We start from the raw sequence: 22,434 nt of genomic DNA on the forward strand, positions 1-22,434 counted from the left end.
ACAACAATTATATGACGTGCAGTTTTCCATGGGAGCAGGGTTTTAATTGAATATTACTCGTCGTTACTCTTGGTCCATTACATAAAGGCTATTTAGTTTCGAATTTCAATATAGAGTAAATCACAAAGAGTATTGAAAGCCAGTTAACTATACATTGAAACCTTTAAAAAGGATAATATGTGCTTTTCTGATTTTTCTTCTTCAAGGACCTGTCAAAATTTTGATTTTAACGTTTGTTAGTGCCAAAGTTGATGTTTGATGACGCAAAATCAGCGCGGTAAAAAACGTGAGAAACGCTTCCTTGTACAAGCACACAAGCGGCAAGGTTTCGTTCTCTATATAAATTTGAATTTGTGATGCACGCGACATGTGAGTAGAGAAAGGCTGATGAACCCTTTTTTCTCGATTTCCTTGATTCCACAGCGTGTATGGCTGGTGACAAATGCATTTGGCTCGCTTAATCTCCCAGCCGAAAACACACATTGGTACAAATAGAAATATCAGCAAAACGGTTCCCGATTGACTACAAAAAAATCCAAAGATCGTGTGGAGACAAAGTGTCTTTTCTTTTCCTATGTGTTTTTGCACTAGACTAAAGAAGCCGCAATCCTAACTGCTCTCGCAAGGATCAAACAAAAGAAGCTGAGAGTGAATAAGTCTATTTTTGCAACTTAAAAGCTAAACTGTATTCTTTTCGGCAGTGGCGGCATTTAATTCAATTACTCTACAAAGGCGCATCTGCTACAACTTCCTCAATTAGCGTTGAATTTATTGTTAGACATGGAAAAGGCTAAATAACATTAGTGCATCAACAAAATAGGCAAACTAATAATGAGCTTGATCTAACAGATCATTTCCAAAAACCTTAAGGTTATTGAAATATTAAACGTACTTACGTTTACTATTTGCAGTTGAACCGCGCATTTTAGTCACCATAAGCACTTATAGCTATATTTATTGATCGGTAACAAATGACTGACAATGAATTCAACTGGCGGCAGAAAAAAATGCTTATTTTTAACGCTTCAATTTATATTCATCAAAATTAATTTAATCTCTCTAAATTATTTGTTAGTTACGCCTCCTTTTTTATTTGTCAGATTGCAATATTCTTGTTATTTTCGTTTGAAGATTGACTCCGTGATATTAAAGTGAATTGTTTATTTCTCCATAACATTTTAAATCATGATGTCACCAAAATCACATTTTAATAAGTAAAGTTACGAATTCAGGTGATTCATCGTTGAGAAAAAATCTGTTTAGGGTTAGGAATATAAAAAGACTTAAGTGTCATTTCAAAGCGCATTGTATATTTCCTTTATACAAGGCAAACGGTCAATTCAATTTTGAGAAAAGATTCAAAAGAGATACAATTATTTTCTATATTCAGTCATTTCAGTTTATAGAAATATAAAATATAGTGGTAAAGGTAGGGACAAACTGTATTAGGTGATTAAGATTTCTTCCAGATTCCATAATACATATATAATATGTCTGCCCTAACGTTGGATCAGAAATGTTGTCAGCAGTACTGCTTATCACACGTGGGCAGTAATTTTCCTGTTCTTTTGGCCTTATATTGTTGGGTTAGCAGAACGGTCAAGGCTCTTCAGAGATCCCTTCTGCGATGGAGACAAGATTTTCCCGTAATGGATTACCTGAAAAATGTGAAATGTTATGTAGGCCCATTCATTTAGCTTCAAATAGTCATTATTTTATGTGCATGTCTCCCTAGTAATAAGTTTTCGCCACAAAAAGGGGTCGCCCATCTGAGATCTCATACATAATTACATAAAACTCACCGTAATATTCATGGTGTTTTGAATTATTAAAATTAACCTGATTTTCATTCGAGTTTAACGCCGCCTCTTTTGGTTCTGAGCAAGTCTTTGTCTGCGAAAATATTGTATACTAAAACATATTGCACTTTATCATGAAATTTACGAGCAAAGCGTTGTTTTGGTTTTCTTTGTCGTTCTCAGGAGTGCGTAGTTTTGGAAACGCGTCGTCAGTCAAACGGCGTACAAGCGGACTCTTAATGTAGTCGCTGGGCAGAAAGTGCAATGAACAAATAATGTAAGTCATTCCTTCTAACGGCGGAGACCAGTCATTTCCTAAATTTTCCTGCAAGAAGGTGATCCACTTTTCTCTTTCCTTTGGTTTGGAAACTGCAATATTATTCAATCATGCACACAAACCGCAACACCCCCGTATTCCTAATTTTGTAATATTTAATACTAATAATTATATTGCGTGGACAGGAAAAAAGACAAGTACTGTTAGCCACCTGTATTGGTAAAGAGGTCTACGAGCATTCTTAAAAGGGATCATTTTTACAATTAAATTAACCAAATTATTAAAGTCCAAAATTTTTACGTTTTCTTCAGTTGTGATAGTTTATAAATTTCTACTGTTTTAATAGCATTGCTTAATAGCGTGGTATTAAAAATCTTACAACTTTGTGATTTTTGCAGTGTCTTAAAAATTAAACCAAACACATCAGGCCAATCAATATTCAATTTTACCATCCCTATTTTTATTCATCAAGACTTTAACATGAATGCAATAACATTTTATCTTCAATACTTTGCAGCGTTCATTATGTGGTCACTTTAAACCCGTAAAAACAATAACTGCTTTGAGAAAATGCATGAATATTTTTTGTCCCAACCAAAAACACACGTACAAAAGCTGTAGGCCGCAACACACTCTTCGTTAGTTAATCATAGACGCAGTTTGAATATATCATATCACAGGATGAGAGAGTACACGTAGAGCGCATTTTTAGCACAAATGCATGACGTCGACTAAGCTAGTTTGTTTAACCCGCTTGATTGCGTAGTCCTCGAAAGAGTCTCTCGTCTGCTCGAGGTCGCACACTGACCGACTTCGCTGCTTCGGCGACACTGGACCTTCGCCTTCCGCAGGGTCCAACCTCACTTCACTCATGCTGCTTGAATTTGCAGACTCAGCGACGCCATTCATCTGGAATTATCAAGGTCTAGCCTTTGAGACTATGCGGACATTCATATATAATTTTTTTTAAAAGAATGAACACTTTTCTTATCATTATTATCTCCTATTGCCTAATCTACGAGACGCGCTGGCTGGTCCAAACTGATATTATACTAAACGGTATATAATTAAGGGCTAAAATAATGCATAAATATGATATTATAAACAAAATGTAATCAAAAAGTCTTGTCACCTCTTGCACCGACGCATCTTGGCAAGTGTCGTTCTTCTTGCTTTTCGATTTGGCAGGTGCTTTGCTGGCGTGGCTGTGTCCGTGGCCTTTGCCCCCCTTGCCGTGACTGTGGTTGTGGCCCTCGTGGTGGTGGTGGGGAAGGTCTTCGGTGCTGTCTGTTGGGCTTGGGGTCTGCTTGCAGCAGTTCTGATTTTCGCACCCTTTGCCCTGGCACCGCAAATAGCACTCGCCATCCGGAAAACTCCTTTCCACAGCCTACAAGAAATTTATAAGTAGAGGCTTCGTAAAGACAAGAGTAAGTTTCTAAATAGAACATTTTTTATGTGAGAGGAGAAGGGTTTAAAATTCTGAAAATTAGTATGGTGCTGGAACAAAGAGAGTGGCCATATTGTGACGTCATCAGTGTCATGGCTGCACTGATGTTCAGGAAACGTTGAATTTTCATTTTTTTAAAGGAAAATCCAACAATTAAATCTTAAAAGTTGATTTCAAAAACTCCTTCGCGCCACTCTGATTTTCAGAATTGTTTGGTTTCAAATAAACTTAAATTGTCTCTTTTAACATACGTGGTTTGATTTACCTGTGAAAATTCTGGTTGAAGAGTTGCTTGGGTGACGCCCCGTTCGTGGAAAAAATCCATCAATTGTTCTTTAATTTGCACGTATTCCTGTTTGGCAGAAAATGAGCTTATGCAGCGGAACTCGATAAAAAGTCTGAACGTACACCATGGTTGGGCAGGACAATGTGCGCTGTCGCGTATACTTTTGTTGGGGTTAGACACCAAATGTGCACTTCGTGGACATTCTCAATGCTCGTGAACTCTTTGACCAGGTCATTTTTCAGCGAGTCAATGTCGATGTAGCCAGGAATGGTTTGCAAGAGGATACTTGCAGACTCTTTCACTAAAATTTGGACACTTTTTAGGAAAAACTCTAGAGAAAAACAGTTCACGCATTAACGATAAAAATGAAATATTTTTTTCTGATGTTTGTAGCGTTTGACAAAAGTTGGCAATAAGTTATATCGCGATATTTATCGTTCTCAGACTTCCATAATTTCAGTCAAAATTTGAACAAAGTTTTAACTGCTATAATTTCTTAACGAGTGAGCACAAATTTCTTTAGCTTCGATTGAACGAATCGATCAACTAACACATTAGTGACTAATTTGGTTGAAAGCTGCACGGCCAAGAAAAAGAAAATGAATTTGAAAAATAAGGCATAGCCAAACAATGCCCCCATTGGTATGCGGGGCACGAATTAAACAGTCGGACTCACTGTAGGGAATGCTGAGTGCGAGAAGAAAGAGGCAGGAGAGAATCGAAAGTGCAGGGTCGATGTACTTGGCCAAGTGCGGATCCGTTTTGTAGACAATCGCAGCGCACACGATCACAAAGAGGCAGCCTATTGCGAAACACATTTTGGTCAATCAATCAAAACTCGACTTCTTGCAGCATAATTATTATTGTGACACTCACTGCTGACGTCGCGAAGCATTTCTCGCGCACCTTGCCTGCCCGTTTTGACTTGCACGTTCGACCCCGGGTCGGCTGGCACCTCGCACTTTTCGATTTGCGAAACCTCGTCCTCGCGAATCACTGGCCTCCGCGCCGAGAGCTGCCTGTTACCCACGCGGACGTTATCTTCCGTCAGGTCGCGGTCCATCACCACGTTGCCCTCGGCGTTCACGTGCAAAAAGCTGCCCTGGTGGAAAGTGTAACCTGGAAAAAAGTATTTTTATTAAAAAAATTAAATTAAATAAAAAAAACTGTCGCGATTTTGAGGACAAAATCGGCACCAGCCGAAGGAAATATATTTTTTAAAATAGTTCTGTCCTCAAATTAATTGATTTTGTTTCAATTATTTTTAATTTGACCAGAGAGAAAAATGTTTACTGCCTTTCATCGTCATAAAAGTGCAAAAATTGAAATTCAATTACCTCCGATCGTGAAGAAGCAAATGACATTGAGCAGGAAGCCACACAGGCCAATTATCATGACTGGCATCGGGTAGTGCATGGCATCCGAGTGTCCGATGTGGAACAGAGTCTGCACTGCCTCGACAATGATGGAGAAGCAGAGCGAGGCCAGGAACACGGAGCCCACCAGCATGAGCAGCACCTCCATCCTCGCCCAGCCAAAGGTGTTTTTTAATCTCCGCTCAGAATTCAGGAGACCCTGCAGACGAGATTGATAGCCGAGTGTCAACCTTAAATAGAGAACAAAAGTGTGTATTGACCTGTTGCTTGCGTTGCTTGCCGTTGCAGCCGCGGCTCGACTTCCCGCGCCCCATCGAGCTCTCAGAGCTGCTATCGTCGCTGTCGGAGGTCCTCGCCGGCGCGTAATACACCCCCTGTGCTTGCTCTCTTCCATACTGGTGGGAAAAATGAGACATTTTTACATTTTTGTGTAATAAATAAATATAGTAGGTGAATCGAAATAATATATGTACAGTCCATCCTCGTCGAATGTTTGTTGTAACAATAATAAAAATTAAAGGAAAGCAGCTGTTCAAAACTCTTGCACGTAAACAAAATATTCTTCAATGTAATAAAACAATTTATCAAATTAAAAAAAAGCAAGAAGTTGTTTGAGAATAATTTTGATGCTCCTTTTTAAAATTTTATGAAATTCAATCAGATTGTATGTTCTCTATGCGTCCTCAATTTCAAGAATTCACCTGGCTTCAATTTAATCCCTCGGAGCAAATATTTGTCCACTCAACAGACTGGAAACTCCTTACCTTAATGGTGATAACGCATCCAGTGAGGGCGATAAGGTTGCACAGAGTGTGATAAGAATCGACGAGCAGGGTGAGCGCGTGCGTTACGTGGCTGGCGACCAGTTCGACAATGAAAAAGAGGATGGTCAGTGCCATCATCAGGTAGAGCGGCAGCGGCTGCAGCTGCCTGAACCATTGCTTCACCGACATCACAGCTGGGTGCCGCACGGGCTGCTGCAACGGAAAGATTCAAAATTATCAAGTGTTTAATCACAGTAGCAACAATTCTGTTAAAAAAATAAATAATTTTGTTTTTCTCAAGTAAATAAACATAAAAAAATTAAATTGATATAACAAAAATGCCAAATATTTGCGGCAGGGGTCACTCACTCTTACTTAGAGAGCCTTTTATCAGAAACCGCACGCACTTCCGCAAATTATCGCCGCGCACTCGGCTCAAAGCCTATATACTCGCAAGTGTCATAAAAGCGAGTAATAAACGGAACGGACCGAGATGAGCCTCTTTTGTCGGTCCACTCGAGCGAGTACTCCACTTACTGCGACACTCAGACAACGCAATGAATGCTCGATTATTTGAGTGAGTAGCCCAACGCGCTGCTCGGCTGGCTGACCAGTTTGAGTGAACCAAGACGCTGCGAGGACGCGCGACCCGCGGCTTACTTCTTTCTCTGCTCCTGCTTTGCGCACGACACTCCACTGGTTGTGTGTTCCTACAATGCTCTGCCTCATGCAGATTAGGGAAATTCAAACATGCGTCCGTCGAGATTAAATCAGGCCTCTCCGCGATATAGGCCGCCGAAGCAATTTTTCCGTTCGACTGGACTCTGCACTGTCAACATGTTGACCGATTGGAAGAAGCTACTCGCTCGGAAAAAACCTGCCGTCCGTAGCGGCCCTACCAACCACTGTGACAACGCATTTTCCTGATTGGAAATTCGGCCAAATAAGTTGCTTTATATAGGTAAAACAATCGTAAGATATTTAAATTCCAGTTTTTTTTAGAAAAATTAAATTTAACCATTGCTCTTTCTACAATTTTTCCCTTTCTGTCTTCACAAATGTAGCATTTTGACCCTTCTCGTGCTCAGGAACGAGATTGCAGGCAGATCAGGGTGTTCCCTGATGGCTTCCCAAGGGTCGAAATGTACCTTTTCAGAACGCTCGTGACTCTGCCGTTCCAACGGTGTGCATCTTGCAAATTGAATCAATAAACAGAACCATAATTAATGGCTCGGGGGCTACCCTGACGCCAGGGTTCGATTTCTCGCCCGTTCTGAGTTCAGGAGTGACCCCCCGCTAGTTCCGGGACCTTTCCCAAACAAAATAAAAATACCCGTTTTTCAACCTCTGACCCTCTGTGTATTTCTCCATTCCGTAAATTCTTAAGGCATCTTACTCACACCTGAGGCAACATTTCATCCCATACTCGGGAAAATATTTAAAAATCTAAGTGGGCATCTTATGGTACAAATTTATTAAGAACTTCGATTTTATGAACAAAACCACTTGGAGATTTTTTCGGAAATCCAGGATGGTGCTCAAATGAAAATTGACAAATGGCAAACTTTCGTGGAACAAATTTTGTCATCAGTCTGACGAATCGTTTAAATTTTTAACCACTCATAGAGATTTAAAAGCGAATTTTCGCTGCATCTCGTCTGAATCTAGTGAAATATCACGTGGAGCATTGTTAGAGACGGATGACGGCGCACAGAATTAAATAAATTGAATGATTGCCATGTGGTAATGTGAGAGGCTTGCAAATTGTCAACAGCGTTGATTTATTTAAAGTGGACATTTCATTTCATTTCATTGATTCTATTGCTGGAAAATTGTCGGGCGAAAACAAAAATGAAACACAAAAATACGCTCATTATTATCTCAGCACAATCAGTTTGTATCAATTTGAGTGCAGTTAATCAATGTTTAGAACCAATTGAATGCCCAGCAAAGGCAGACAGCGAGATTTTTCACTGCGCGCAACAGGTTGAGGGAAGAAATCCTACAAAAAAGGTTGTGATACATGTGATATGACGTCACAAGAATTGTTTCATTTATAGTAACTTTTGTTGCTCATCCATAGAGTGAACCCGAATGCCTGCCTCTTCTATATGTTGCGCCCCGACGTTCCATTGAGCCGGCATGGTATATTTTTGAAAGAATAACCCCGTCTTTTCTTAAATAGCTCATGGCCGCCGACGTTTCGTAGATATATACACAAATTCTCCGCGCGGCTATTTTGCAGTACTTTTAGAATGGGCCATATTCTGGCTTAGCATTGTAACAGAATTATACAGGAAAGTTGCTTTTACTGTTTTCGATGCAACTCATCTGTTATTGCTTTCCGAAAATGTTGTAAAGAACAGGCCTCTTAGAATAACTGTGCTGTTCAAGAGTGTAGCAAGGTCTTCATGTTATTTAAGGTTTGGAAAATTTTAAAAATTACATCAATGCAAAAAGCTCACGTGCTGAAAATGAAAAATAAAATACCTTTAAGCCACAGAGAGGAGTACCGCGCGCGTAGAAGGCAGCGTCAGTTAATAACAGTGTGTGTCTTATTCCTCGTCGTTTTGGTCGCATCGAATGCCTGAACCACACCATTCATTTTTTTCTAGTGGGATAATTTTTAAAGTCAAGCGCGCGAGTGTGAAAGCAGTTACCCAAGATCCCTTACACTCTGTCGATCAAAACAAATTAATTCTGTATAAAAAAGTCAAACCTTTTTTTTAATAAACCACTTTAGCTTGATCAGACAAAACGAAGAGCGAATACTTGTTGAATTCACCATCCAGTATCAGTGTAGTGAACTGCCCTTGAACTTGAAAATCTGCTAACGAGACTCGGTTAACGCGTTTGTCCAATAATTATCCTAATTGACCACGCACTCGTCCGTGATGCTGAGTTTTCGCATTCCTTTTTTATTTAGAGGCCGGGGGAGGCGTCAACTTCCACAAAATGGGCTAAAAATAGAATACGCTATAGTGCGGGAGTTTTGGATATTGTCCAAAACGCTCCTCAAATATTAACCGATCTAATTCTCCGAGACGTCTTAATTGTTTTCTTATATACCTAATGACGACGCTCTTTTCAATCAACTTAACAAAAATATTATTTGTTCTAAATTTTGTTTTTCTTAGAGGGCCCACTTGATTACCCGGTTGTCTCGGTAAGCCTCGGTACCCTATATTCGCATATCCACTTAGATAAAGTGTTACCATGTAATCTTTGTTTGCAATCCGCATGTCAATAGCGAGACAACGTGCCATAAAACAGATTGATTTTGGAGCTAAGAGTCACGCAATCGCTCTTCGTTGCTAAATTCCATCGAAGTAAATGCGCCATAGCAAAATATACGTGAATATATATTATGGTTTGCTCGGTAAACTTGATCAGATATCGCGGGTGACTGTCTGTTAATGTGTGCACGGTGTGTGCTGCCGCGTGTGTGTACCGTTATTTCATCTGGGCGCGAGGCGAGGCTGAAATGTTTACAATTTTAACAACTAGAGGACTACACCCTCGGCTGCAGAAAAAATCGCCAAACAACGACAATTTGTATTCACGGGCTGGTAACTGGTTTTTTTTCAATCTGCTGATGGCGTATGCAAATTTCTAGGCACCTGCCATCAGCGCTGTTATGGATGGGATCACGTGCTTGGTTGATCTGCAACTTTTTTGACGCCATAAAGTTTGGGGCCGAGCCTCGACTGGATAAAAATACTCCAGCGATAGCGAAATATATAGAAGTGAAACGTTTTATCTCTAGTTTAGATTAATGAAAGTAACAAGTTATTATCACATTCAATGCTTCTATTGTTTGAACTTTTAAAGTTTTTATTGGCTTTTATCTGATTAATTTAATAAGAGTGCGCGTACTTGTAGAAATTTTACAATATACGCTGCGTTAATATTTCAATGCTAATTAACATGATGAAAACATAACAAAAATTTCACCGCTGCCCGCATTGCTTCTAGCTGTGAAGTTGGTTGAGCAGTTTGAATAAAAAAATACATTTTTTATCGCGCGCACACTCCCCTTCAGTCCTTTTAATTTGGTGATAAAAAATAAGGCATGGAAGTCTAAAAACAACTATATTTGTTGAATTTGTAATGTCAAAAGTTAGTGGATTTCACAACAGTCACAAATTTCCCATCGCAGAGCAATTCAAAATACTATTAGTTCTTGGGCGTGTCATTTTAAAATAAATAAAATCATTTTAAATATTATAGAAAGAGAAAACAGACCTTTGAACCGAGCTGTGAGAGCTCATTGTGCTGGCCGGAGGTGCCGCTGCTTTCGGAGGCAGTCATCGCACGTCAGTAGAGCCTTCTCAGCTGGACCTAGGCCATCAGGAGGTCCGCGTGTCCGGCCGCGTGTGCATCGCTGCGAATCGCGGCGCTCACAATCAGTACTGCTGGCTGCTGGTGCTGGCGCTGGCCCGGTCGCGCGCGGCCCAGCATCCGCTTCCCCTCCGCGTGCGCCCGCCCGCTGACGACGAATTTTATTTAGTTCACGGCGCTGCCACCGCTCGCTCGCTCTCTCGCCTTTGTGCCATTCTTCGTGCGTTGTCACCTCAATTAGTTAGCCGCTAGACTTGCTAATCGAATCTCCGTCTCGCTTCTGTGTACATTATTATCGGCAATGAGACACGCCATCTCTTTTTGTTCCGCTTCATGGGCGCGATCCGAGATGAACGCAATTTCACTCCAGTGAAATTGAGTGTGTCAACTCCATTTCGCTCTATTCGGCCATAGATCGAAGGGGACAAAAACTATACTTTTTGCTGTGAAAAGCATTTCATTTAGTAGCGGATGCGGAGCCAAGCTCCTGCTCCTTTTTCAGGGTATTGTTTGTAATTATTGTTAGACTTTATTTGTTGAATTTCGTGTTTGGAATTTTAGAGTTTTCTCCAAATCGGTACAGAAAAATTCGAACACCATTGAACTCGTGTCGTCAAGTGGACCTCAAAGTGGTAGGTCAAAGATCAAGGTCACTAAAATCGAATTTTCGAATTAGAACACAAATTTAAAATTGATACTTTTAAATTTTCAAACTTGTAGAGCGCCAAAAAATAGGTTCATCTGGAATGGCGTTTTACCTAAATTTTTTAAATTAAAGCTTAAAAATTGGCGCTAACTTTTTAGGGTTTCAAAAAATATTTGCACGCCCAAATCTCAGCTTCTAATGGTTGGATTTCCAAGAACCACAAGCCACTAGACATTTCTCAACCTCTTCTAGGTAGCCAAGTAGTTTAATGGTGTTAATCTTTTTGCACGTGAAAAAACGTACAATATTATTTTATAATTTGCGAAACGGAATTTAACTTAAATCTCTCTGAAACTACTTTATTACATCATGGGACGTGAGTGCAAGTCGAGCGTGCCATGCAGAATAACATTTTGCATCTTAAGCCGTCTAAATTGACCAAATTGCTCCAAAGCAGACTATTTTTACGGATAAATTGTCTAAAAAATGGCATAGCAAATTGTATCCAAATGATACGCATTTATGTGTTTCACACCCCTGCTGAAGAAACGGCAGATCAAAGATTTGGAAATCATGTCGCTGCGTCCGTTGCGATAAGGGCATTAAATGCAAAAGACACCACTATTCATACCCTTAAGAGCCCTTGGTTGCGCGCCGTGCCATCTGTGACTCACTAAAACAGCGGCCTCAGGGGAGTATCAACGCCAGTATTTATGTATCGCAGCACAACCCCATACGCTGCGTAGCAACCCCTGCTCTGATAACACCAAAGCGAATGCAACTTTTCAAACTTGCCTCCTGACAACAATTTCAAATTGAGAAAAAGAGCTTGATGGGTTCATGTTGGATATGAGCGATGAGTGGAGTGGCTAAAATATTTGCATTTTACATAAAACGTCCAGAGCTAAATTATCACTTTTTCCCTTGTTGGAGGAAACATACAAAATTTAAAGAATACCACTTTACATATTAAAACCATTTATATCAATTAAAAATTATGCAAAATTTTGAATATTAAATAATAAAAATTGAAATAGTAGTTCATAAAGATTTTGTTATAAATAAATTTAATTGAATAAAATTTTCCAATAATGGCTAATACAAAAATATAAAATATTTTACGCACGTGCAGCCAGTTTCTATTACAAAGAGGCACTTTAATGGCAAATAAAAGGAAGCAGATTCAGGTGCGGAAGCTGCACCCTCGACTTTTGGCAAGCAGCATTTTCCTCAAAGAGCATAGTTGTGTTTTTCCGTAGCCGGGGGTCGTGTTACCCATGCACCGGATTATTCATGGGCCGAGCACAAAAGCAGGAGCAGGACTCACCCCCGAAAAGCGAGTTCGCCCCCACGCCGAAACGCACCCCCTGCTCGAATTTTTATCAGCCGGGTGCAGGGCAGAGCCACGTGGGCGCATTATGCGGTTTGCAATAGACACGGCGGCCGCTTGCATTTTTTACTATTTGCATGGCAGCAGATGGAGCGATGCGCCGGGCTCTCCACACTCCACCCAGCAGCCACGTGCGGCCGGTTCCCAGACACAATTGCACCCCCGTCCGCCTCATAATCTCGGTAAATTAACACTCGACGCGCGGCGTCGCATCCCCTGCGCGCTTTTAAATTAAATTTCGCCGCTCGTTATTGCGAGAGCGCACGATTTTCGGCCCGGAAAATTGCTCTCCAATTTGCACCAAAGAGCAGTTTGCGATTGCAAAATAACCGACGGTTGAGTGGTAATTTAAAAAATAAAAATACCTTTTTACGTACACTGCCAAGGATTTATTGGACACTTCATAATATTCCAACAAACGTTCTCAAATCATTGCTTTCGCAAAAAAATCACATTTATTTGGAATATCAAACATCTGCGGTTGAATACTCTTAGCAAAATAAAAGATTTTACCCTGCAGGCAAGGGAAATGTTGGTTTTCTTTTGTTAAAATTAGGTGGATGATATATTTATTAAATTTATACGAGTTTCAAATTTTTAAAAATTAAATTTTCTTTCACTTGCAACTCTCGAAATTAAGTAAAAGTAATATCTTCAGACCTGGCGTCCTATTTCATTTTATAAATTTATATAGGCACATATTCTTATAGAGTTGGACCCTTGACTCTAACAAGGTTTCAATTGTAGTAATAAATCAGTCTTGGGAAGATGACAATCGATTTTTAAAAGGAACACGGAGAACACTTTTTCACGACACAAACGATTAGTCAGCGACTTTCACCGATTTTTCCGTCAAGTTCCTCAAGCGTCGCAAGTTCAAGTTGGCGATCTCGTCGTCCGGCGAAAGCTCCAAAGCGCGCAGGTAGCACCGCTCAGCCGGCGCCAGTTTCGCTTGCAGGTGCAGAATCGCACCCAGATTTATGTGACTAGCTGGGTTCTGCACAAAAAAGTAATTCTTTTAATCGTAAAATAAATAAAGATTATAAAAGGATATTTGAAATGAAAAATATTTTTTTCCTTGAAAAAAGTTAAATTTAAAAATGAAAGAAATAAAGTTTTCTAATTATCACGTACATTTGGATCAGCCTCTCTGGCGAGGAGGTAATAATGCTCTGCCTGCTCGAGTCTTCCGGCAATGCGCATGCAGGTGGCCAGGTTGACCAGGTCAGGGTATTGAGACTGACCTCGGTGCACGAGACTCGAATTCACCACGCCTTCGAGGAACACAGCCGCCTCTGCATGCCGCTCTTGCTGCATCAGAAATTGACCTGCAAATGTCAAAATATTTTTTCGTACTTAGTTTTGTGTCTCTTCTTTCTGTCTTACTTGTTTTATTGAGAATTTGTAGTTTTACCTTTTTTGTATTTTCTAATTATTTTACTTTAACATTTAACAACAAAGTCTTATGTAATGCTAAAAGAGACAAATAAAATAAAAATGCTTAACAAAAAGTGCCAAATTCTCAACAGTATTCCTAAACCTGTGAAAAAGAGTGTTTTAATTCATTTTCAAGGAATTCAAAAGGTTTTCAAGAGAAATATTGACAATTTCACACTCGCGGAACTCAACAATGGCGCTTCTCATCGTCATGAACAAACGAGTCGTAAGCGGCAGCTTCAATTAGCTCCTGCGTATTAAGCGCGAACGCGACCTAGGGTAGCTGCGAGGGGTGGGTGGGGTCGGCGTCGAGGGGCTGCCTTCGACAAACACGCATTTGTAATTCAATCCGGCGGCGGCGGCAAACAAATCCTCGCATTACTAGTGCATCATTAATCCATGAAGAACGAGTTATGCAACTGGCCGAGCGCGTCTGCCGCGAAAGCTGCCTGCCTGCGGATGCGGATCCACCCACGCACGAATAAAAGAAAAAGCTGAGAGCGCGCCGGTTGTTTGTAATTAGTTGCGTTTTCTTGCTCTGGGGTTGGGGCCGGCGGGCAGCCACCAGACGCGAGATTAATAACCGATCTCAATAAAATATAATAACGAGAAGGCAACGCACAGAAGGCTGTGTGTGTGCGTTGCGAATTATATTTCCGTGCAGTGGCTAGGGAACTGGCAAACGACGCGAGTGGACTTCTTGTAATTGGGAACGGAGGAGCACTGAGCACTGCGAATGTGTCCTTTGAAAGATTGATGCTCTGCCACCCGGACTCTGGCAAATTGGCTGGTTTCCGGTTGCCGTTGGAACAAACAACTCGTTGATGTTTCATGCAATTTATCAATAATGCAGCTCTAGAGAGATTGCAATGCAATTTGGTAGCAGTGCCTAACAATAAGTAATATGGAAAAAATCAGAGGATATTTAAATACTGTCTTTGACAAGTTTTCTGAGCACACCAATCGATTCCTGAGGGTCGAATTAGGTTAAATTGATCTTTTTCCGTCCAAAAAGTCCAGCGCGACGTGCGAACTATTTTTCCCGCCAAAAACAATACGAGTGCGCACGCGTCAGAGCTGGTTTGAGCACTCGCAGAGAGACCGCCTGTACGGATGACTTCTTCATCAGATCCAGCCAGCTATGACGCATGCGCACTTCTCGCATTCATATTGTATTGGCGGGAAAAAAAAGTTCTACTTGTGCTACGCACGTCGCGCTGGACTTTTTGGTCGCAAAAAACATCCCTGTTATCTAATTCAACCCTCATAAATCGATTGGTGTGCTCAAAAACTTCGTCAAAGACAGTTTAAAAAAAACTGTTTACAACTATAACAATGCTGTACCGGAAAAGCAGTCCATTTTTATAAAAACCTGTTTTTTACATCTTTTCATCAATTAACTTTTAAAATTAAAAATTCTGAAAGGCCAAAATTATCGAAAAATGCTCAAATCTTGTTTGAAAAACTTCCTTCAAAATTAAAAAAAAATCTGAAACCAAGAAGAATTTTATTTTGGAGGAATATCAGCTAAAAATCCGCAGTCTCGGTCGTCGTGCCGGTCCATCTAATTACACGTCCCCCTCTGCTGCAGTCTGTGCGCAATTACTCAACTATAAGACCCCATATTACGATGTCCAGAAACACGCCCGGCAACAGGGGAGTATGATATTGGCGGCCACTGCGTCCGCTCTCACGAGAATGTTTGCCAGAAGCTGCCGCGTGTTGTGTGTATGTTTGTTTGCGTATATGTATATACAATAAATGCAATAATAATCTCACCGTATTGGCGAAGAACGTTGGCGTCGTGCGGGGCCAGGTGCAGCGCCCGGCGGTACCAAGACTCGGCTTCGTGCGCCCGGCTTTTCTGTCAGACAGGAAGTGGAGTGTGTCCGATGCAGTAATTATCTAATTGCGCCGGATACGAGGGCTCATTGTGCTCGCCTGGCTTGCATATCGCATAGAAACCTCCCCAAAGCAGCAACAGATGCACTCTGCGCGCGCGGCGACAAAAAATGGCAGGGGCTGTGTGCCTTTCATTTGCCATGTGCCGTGCACTTTCGCAGATACCGGGAAATTGGAAAATATTGATTTCGCAGGGCAAATACGCCCGCCGAGTGGAGGAAAAAATCTATGTGTACTTAATGCTTCATTCGCTTTGTGGATTGCTTCCTGGCCAGAATGACAGAGCCAATATTTGCACAGTGAGCGCTCGAGATGATGGTTTCGCTCTTTCCCAATTTTAAGAATGCCATTTCGAATGAGAAAAAAATGCTGGCCAATATTATTCCACCCGGCCTTGATTTGCATATAGCTAGACTTACATTCGTCGCCAGAATTTTGCCGTAGTTCAAGTGGGCAGGGATGTGATCCGGCTTCGACGCCAGCGACGCCTGCAACCACGGCTCAGCCTCCACGTGTTGGCCCAGCCGACCGTACGTCTCGCCAATCAGGTTGTAAATGCTCTGAAAGTCAAATAAAACACCGTTTTATAATTTGAAAATTAAATTAAATCAACGAGAAAGGCTAAAAAACAAAGAAACGCAAACCTGCGGATGGAAATGTTGCGGCATCTGCTCTTTGGCCCTAAGCAGGTAGGTGAGCGCGTGCTGCGGCTGGTCTTGCTCGAGAAAGTGGCGGCCCAAATGGAAGAGCGCCGATATCCTGGCGCTCTCGTGAGACTTGGGATCCTTGAGGCCGCGGCCGTCCAAGTTTGTGGCGCGCAGAAACGCCTGCCGAGCCTCGGCGTGCCTCTTGGCCTGTCCCAAGGCGACCCCCAGGCTTACGTGCGCGGCTAATCAAATAAACGGCGTAGTGTTACAAAGCGGATTTGCCCATGTGCCGACAGAAAACACAAAGGCGAATACCTGCGAGTCTCGGACGAAAGGAAATAGAGTTTCGGAAACTGGTTATTGCCTCTTCCAATCTTTGCTGGCTCATGAGAAGCAGACCCCTGTTTGATCAAATATAAACAATTGCCTTTTTTATTTTGACGAGGGTGAAGGAGGATATTAAACGTCCGCAATTGTTCAAAAGACCAAAATCAGCTCAAGTCAATTGCAGTTGTAACCAAAAAACACTTTCCTGCCATCAGCTAAACCAAAATTGGATTTCTCCACGTGAAAATAATTTCCTTTTTTTTCTCATGAAATACCCGAAAATTGCGAATTAACAGTGCGTGTGCTCCAACCACCTCTAGTTGAATTTTTAGTGAAAATTACTCACAGATTGTAGTGCACGTCAGCCATGTTGGGCCTGTGGCGCAGCGCCTGGCGGTAGCAATGCTCTGCTTCTGCAAGCCTGCCCCTGGCACTCAAGACGCTGCCCAAATTTCCGTACGCTGCAGACATTCGAGAATCGATTAGACCATCGGCGTTGCACAATTTGGTGCAATACCTTTGGGTGGGTTGACTGGGATGCCGGCTCGGTAGAGCGCCTCCTCGTCTCGCCAGTCTGAGTTCCTGATCCAGGTGCGCGCCGCCAAGGATAGCAGCAAGCACGCGGCTAAAACGGCCAGCGGCCAGCGTGTCCTACCGGCCCGGCGCCACAGCTCGGATGCACCGATCGCGGTGAGCAGGCAGAGGCCGATCGAGGGCGCGTACAGCGTCCTCTCGGCCACCACGAAGCCCACGTAGCCGACCGCGTTGGACACTGGCACGTAGGTGAGCGCAACCAAGGCCAGCGACATCACCACGGCCCTGCCACGTACGCGGCCCACCTTCGGATTCAGGCATTTTGCCGCCAGGCTCGCCAGGAAGGCGTACAGCAGGGCCGAGGACACGTTCCTGGCGTCGCCGACCCGCGAGACGAGGGGAACGGCGTCCATCGACCAGTCGAAACTCAGCACCGTCGGCAGCAGGAACAGCTTCAGGTTTATCACAGGCAGGTGGAGGAAGGTCATCAGTCGGGTGGGGAAGTCGCGGCTGTGCGCGGCCGGGTTGTCGGCCGAGGAGAAGTGTGGCAGACGGCCGCCCATCACGGCCACCCTGAGCGCCAGCTGGGCCAGGAATCCGGCGGCCAGGGTGGCTAAGAGGCGTTTGTCGCGCCGGTCCCGCAGCAGGAAAACGGCGGCGGCGCACAGGGGAAGCGTCATCAGACCCTGCTCCTTGAACAGCAGGCCGGCCGTCGAGAGCAGCAAGGCGCCCCTGACGCTGCCCTTGTGCAGGGCGATCAGGGCGAGCAGCATGGCGGCCGTGGCGCCCAGCTCGGCGCGTCCCACCACCCCCGCCACGGCCTCGCAGTGCACGGGGTGCACGGCGAACAGCAGCCCGGCCGCCAGGGCCGTCCTCCGCGGCAGCCGCAGCGCCAAGGTGGCCCACAACGGAACCAGGCCGCTGACCACGGCGTGCAGCAGCACGTTGGCCGCGTGGTAGCCGCTAGCGTCGAGTCCGCCCGCCAGGTAGTTGAGCCGGAAGGTGAGCACCGTCAGCGGCCGGAACGACTTGTGCGAGCCGCCGTGCGCCATCGGGGTGCCCCAGAAGTCGTTGCTGAACAGGTTGCTTATCGGGCTCGACGGCCGGATGTCGTCGTTTGAGAGAATGGCCCGGCTGCAACAAAAAGTGCATTTTCACGGTGGTCATAACTTAATTACTAAGCAAAATTCTGAAAATGATGTTGTAACAAAATGATGGATGGCGTGACAATAGAAATGATGGGGTAAACAAATACAGCCTATTTTTACCTCTCTTCAAAACACAATAACCTACTTTAATTGGTATATCGCATCAGTGATCGTGCCCTCATTATTTGTCTTTTCATAGAGCCTTGCTTTTATCTGCAGCAAAGAGCAATAATCTGCAGCGATCCGAGTTGTGTCCATCGCCGGAGCAAAAGTAAAGAACAAAATCCGCCGGTGGCAGGAAGCGTTTAAGCCGCTTGCTGGCTGGCTGGGTGGGTGGGTGGGTGTTGTCGCGCAATAAAATTGCATTCCAGCGCACGTAACAAGGCGCGCTGGATTATTTATATCAGCTCTCTGGCAAAATAAGTCACCCCCGGGTGTATCAGCGCAGGAAAGAAGAAGACGGAGTGGAGGCTGGGATTTGCACGTTGTCCCTCTGGCGGCATGACAGCCAATAATTTAGCCAGCAGCAACAAGATTACGCCATGCACGGCGCGCAGATAGTGCCAGAGCGCGCGTGTGTCCGTGTGCATCTTCCGCGCCGAGGGACGCCAATGGCAGCAGAAAAAAATCCCCGTTTCAATATAGCTGCGAGAGAGAAAGAGCGAGCAGCAAAACTGGCTTAAATTTACACTGCCGCCTTTTTCCAATAAAAGCGGGATTTCCTTTCTGCGCGTCTTTTCACTTTGCATGACAAAGAACGGTGCATTACCAGCGCCTTTTCTGTTTGCCTATGCATTACCCGCGTGCGCCGCTTTTTTCGGGAAAGAGCCGCACGCGCGGTATAAAAATGATCAATTGCTGCAGTTGGTTTATTTTTCTTTTACGCTCGCCGTCCTCCTCTCGTCGGGCGCCCCCGTGTGTGTATTTACTCTCGGCCTTCTCATCCATAACACGCTCGCTGTCATTCGCAGAAATATTGTTTTCTCGAGAGGGGTCCGCAGGCCGCGTGCCACTGACTTGGTCTTTTCAATAACTATACATCTACTCATAACGTAATATCGCTCACACGCACGCCATTAAAAAAAACAGGAACACGATGACGGCAATGCTTGTAACCAATTTAATAATTAAAAAAAAAAAACAGCCATTGTAAAATGCCCAAACATGCAAACTGCTGACAAAAGATGTTCATTTTCGCAAGGGGTGAATTTGGCCGGAGATTTAGGAAGTTTTCAGTATTTACAAGAAAAAATCATTGGAAATGATTGCATAACTTTTCCGGGATGTGAAAAAAATTGCCAGGATAGCCTTGGTTGTTTTAATAAAAAATGTGAGTAGAAAGTGAGCAGTTAAAATATGATTGATTCTATAATAAACTAAAAAATTCTGTCAGCCCTGTGCGAGTCTTTGTCGTGGCACAACCCTAAAATTTGAGATAAAAGGAAGAATGCAATCGCTGGCGTTCGCACCTAGCACGCACCATTAATCACCATATAACGGCCTCCCTTCGCTGCCAAGCAGCCCCAATCTTTCTTTCTCGTCCGATACACCCAAACAGACACGATTGTTGCGGTCGGAAGGAAGCAGAACGCAATAAAATTGGCCATATTTATCCATTACTGGCGCGTGGGTGGGTGGTTGGCCGGGTGGTGATGTCACCCAGGAGATTTCCGGCTTGTCTGCCTGCCGAGTCCGCTGGGCAGCGACAGCGCGAGGGTGCGCGTTTGATTCCTAACCAAGTCAAGCGTGACTCCAGACCTAAGTGAATATTTATCAAGCGTGTAACTACGCCGATCCGAGGTGAAACACTCTCGCAAGGGGCGTGTCACCAGCACGCGCTATTAATTTGCAATTGTCCTGATTGCACTTTTACTGATCCAACAACGATTTTCTGGTTCGTAAAGAAGAAAATGTTTTTCAAGCCGGACCTGAAAATAATTGTAGACAGGTTTGTGCTCCAAAAACGGTTTAAAGACAAATGAAAATTAGTAACTTGTGCTTATTTGACGTTTGAAAGTAAATCAGATGCACAATTAAAATAATTTCCAACAGCTAAGCAACTAGCAATTCGAATGTTTTCGGAACCTGATAATATGGGGAAACGGAAAATGCTATAGAATTAAGCTTTTAAGCTCAAAAGCAACACTCTTATAGTTAATCCGTGCAGAGTATAGAGCCATTAACAGAGTTTTCAGTATAAATTTTCTGTGTGTTTTATATTTTGCTAATTTTCACCGACTTCCCACGCACAAAAAAATATAAATATCGATTGTTCCCTTTATTTGAGCGCATTTTCTCTCTCCGAGTTACGAGTTGAATAATAGGCAATCAGCACGTGGCCGATCGGCGCCCTTTGGCCCGGCATTTTCATGAAATATGGATGTCTGGCGCGGCTGAGGGAAAAGTGTCGGGGCCTGCAGCGACCAGACAAGCAGACGGAGCAAGTCTTTGGCAGTGTCCACCAATTTGGCCGGCGATAAAGCGAGCAAACGTCAGGCAGGCGCACCTTAATGACACATTCGGCGTGAAAAATGCCCGCTTTTATCGGTGGCGGTGGCGGTGGCAACGGCGGCACAAAAGAAAGGTAGAGGTGTGCGAGAGCAGCACAAAAGCGCCGATAAAATGCACCCTGCTGATGAGACGCTTGCTGATATAATATTTCTCTGGCCTAAAATATTATTACCGCCTCCCCCTGGGGCCGACGTGTTTGCGTATACGCTCTATTTTCACCCATCAATCAGCCGATATTAAAAAATGCGAGGAAACAACCACGACAGGCACTTTTCCAGGGAACTCGTGACCCAAATCGACTTTCCCTGCAGAAATCAAGTTACTATCCATCACACAACTTGATGTTTGCAAAAATTTGACTGAAATGGTTAAATGATGAACGAAAGTTCACCGGTACAAATGAAACATCGAATATTATCGTGTTCTCGAAGTGGAGCAGCAATCCAATTTATTAGTTGAGTGTATTAATTTGACTTGCTGCTGAGCAGATCGAATGGCTGTTGTATGTTTCTAAATTAATACCGCGAGCATTTACTCCCACGCCGGTGACGCAGACAGTCGTTTGTTTCAATTAAGTTAATTAATTGTTCTTGTGCATTGTTTAGAGCACGCTACTCTACAGAGGCTGTTCGGTGGAAGATGATAAGAACGCGCAACAGTAAATTCATGTAAAGCAAGATTGAAGAGCTTCTGGGAAATTGTCCTTCCTCTTTTTGTCCTGCCGCAATAGAATAATGCAGAACCTTTTTGATAGAGCAAGTAATGAAATTTATATTTTTTTGAACCATTTGCATCATTAGGATTCGATTAGCGAGTCTGATATAATGTTTATCTTTTACTCAATTTAAAATAATCGAATATTAAAATTATTTACTTACATGCTTCTGGCCTCTGAAACACCAAAATATTTTCAAATTATCTTTTCTTTGCATCCTCCATTTTATTTACAAGCCAGATTTCGAAATTATCAAGCCACCAAAAAATTCTTCCTTGGGAGCTAAATTTTTTAATTAAATAAATCCCATCGACGGCCCACTCACTTGTCGTCGTAGACGAATCCAGCGTTGAAGGTGTTGACGAAGACGAGGGTGGCCGCGAGGGCGCACACCCCCGACACGATCCACATGTCGCGATCACGCGGGTTGCCGCGTCAGCAGGCGCGGAGCGAGCCTCCTCCGCTCGGCTCGGTGGCTGCGGCCAGACTGCGACTGCAGACTGACTGAGGACTCGGTGTGAATGTGAGCAACGCGCACTCCGCTCGTGCTCACCCTTCCGTTTCATGCCAGCGGCCACCCCTCGCGCATTTTGGGGCTGATTGGCCGCACGTCGAACAAAGTGGCGGCTCGCTGAAATGTATAATGCACAGACTTGCCTCCCCAAACCTCCCCCAGCGTCATTAGTTGCATTAAAAATTTATACGACAACTGCAGTTGAGAACCCCCGAACGGCATGAATCGCGTCTTTTGTGTGTCCCTTCTATTAATTATGGCAAGGTAATTTATTTTTCGGCCAATACACCCGCTGTCATAAATTTTTGAACGCCGCCTCATGCATATTATTCCTTTCTGTGCATAAGGGTGAAACTTTTTCAATAAATTTTCC

The 22,434-nt window shown here is 43.4% G+C and overlaps 2 protein-coding genes across 3 annotated transcripts; both read right to left on the reverse strand.

Annotated features, from left to right (window-relative positions):
- Positions 1–2,508: 2,508 nt before the first annotated feature.
- Positions 2,509–10,374, reverse strand: ZnT77C (Zinc transporter 77C). Of its 2 annotated transcripts, none has more exons than XM_065496751.1 (10): positions 10,195–10,374; positions 5,950–6,159; positions 5,446–5,580; positions 5,147–5,384; positions 4,686–4,928; positions 4,486–4,611; positions 3,932–4,110; positions 3,789–3,875; positions 3,209–3,463; positions 2,509–2,985 (listed from the first exon to the last, which is right to left on the reverse strand). In XM_065496751.1, exons 1-10 carry the CDS (start codon positions 10,258–10,260, stop codon positions 2,785–2,787), a joined length of 1,740 nt encoding a protein of 579 aa, XP_065352823.1. In that variant the 5' UTR covers positions 10,261–10,374; the 3' UTR covers positions 2,509–2,784. The 2 variants fall into 2 exon arrangements, with proteins under 2 accessions (XP_065352823.1, XP_065352822.1); XM_065496750.1 differs by having other exon boundaries at positions 5,950–6,162.
- Positions 10,375–12,698: 2,324 nt separating this feature from the next.
- On the reverse strand, positions 12,699–22,325 carry LOC135948064 (protein O-mannosyl-transferase Tmtc2-like). The gene is made up of 9 exons (XM_065497133.1): positions 21,873–22,325; positions 17,157–18,307; positions 16,986–17,100; positions 16,628–16,713; positions 16,310–16,554; positions 16,085–16,225; positions 15,543–15,627; positions 13,461–13,654; positions 12,699–13,323 (listed from the first exon to the last, which is right to left on the reverse strand). Exons 1-9 carry the CDS (start codon positions 21,956–21,958, stop codon positions 13,150–13,152), a joined length of 2,277 nt encoding a protein of 758 aa, XP_065353205.1. The 5' UTR covers positions 21,959–22,325; the 3' UTR covers positions 12,699–13,149.
- Between the last annotated feature and the right edge of the window lie 109 nt (positions 22,326–22,434).

This window comes from Cloeon dipterum, chromosome 1 (genome assembly GCF_949628265.1).
Source record: "Cloeon dipterum chromosome 1, ieCloDipt1.1, whole genome shotgun sequence".
Classification (NCBI taxonomy): Eukaryota; Metazoa; Arthropoda; class Insecta; order Ephemeroptera; family Baetidae; genus Cloeon; species Cloeon dipterum.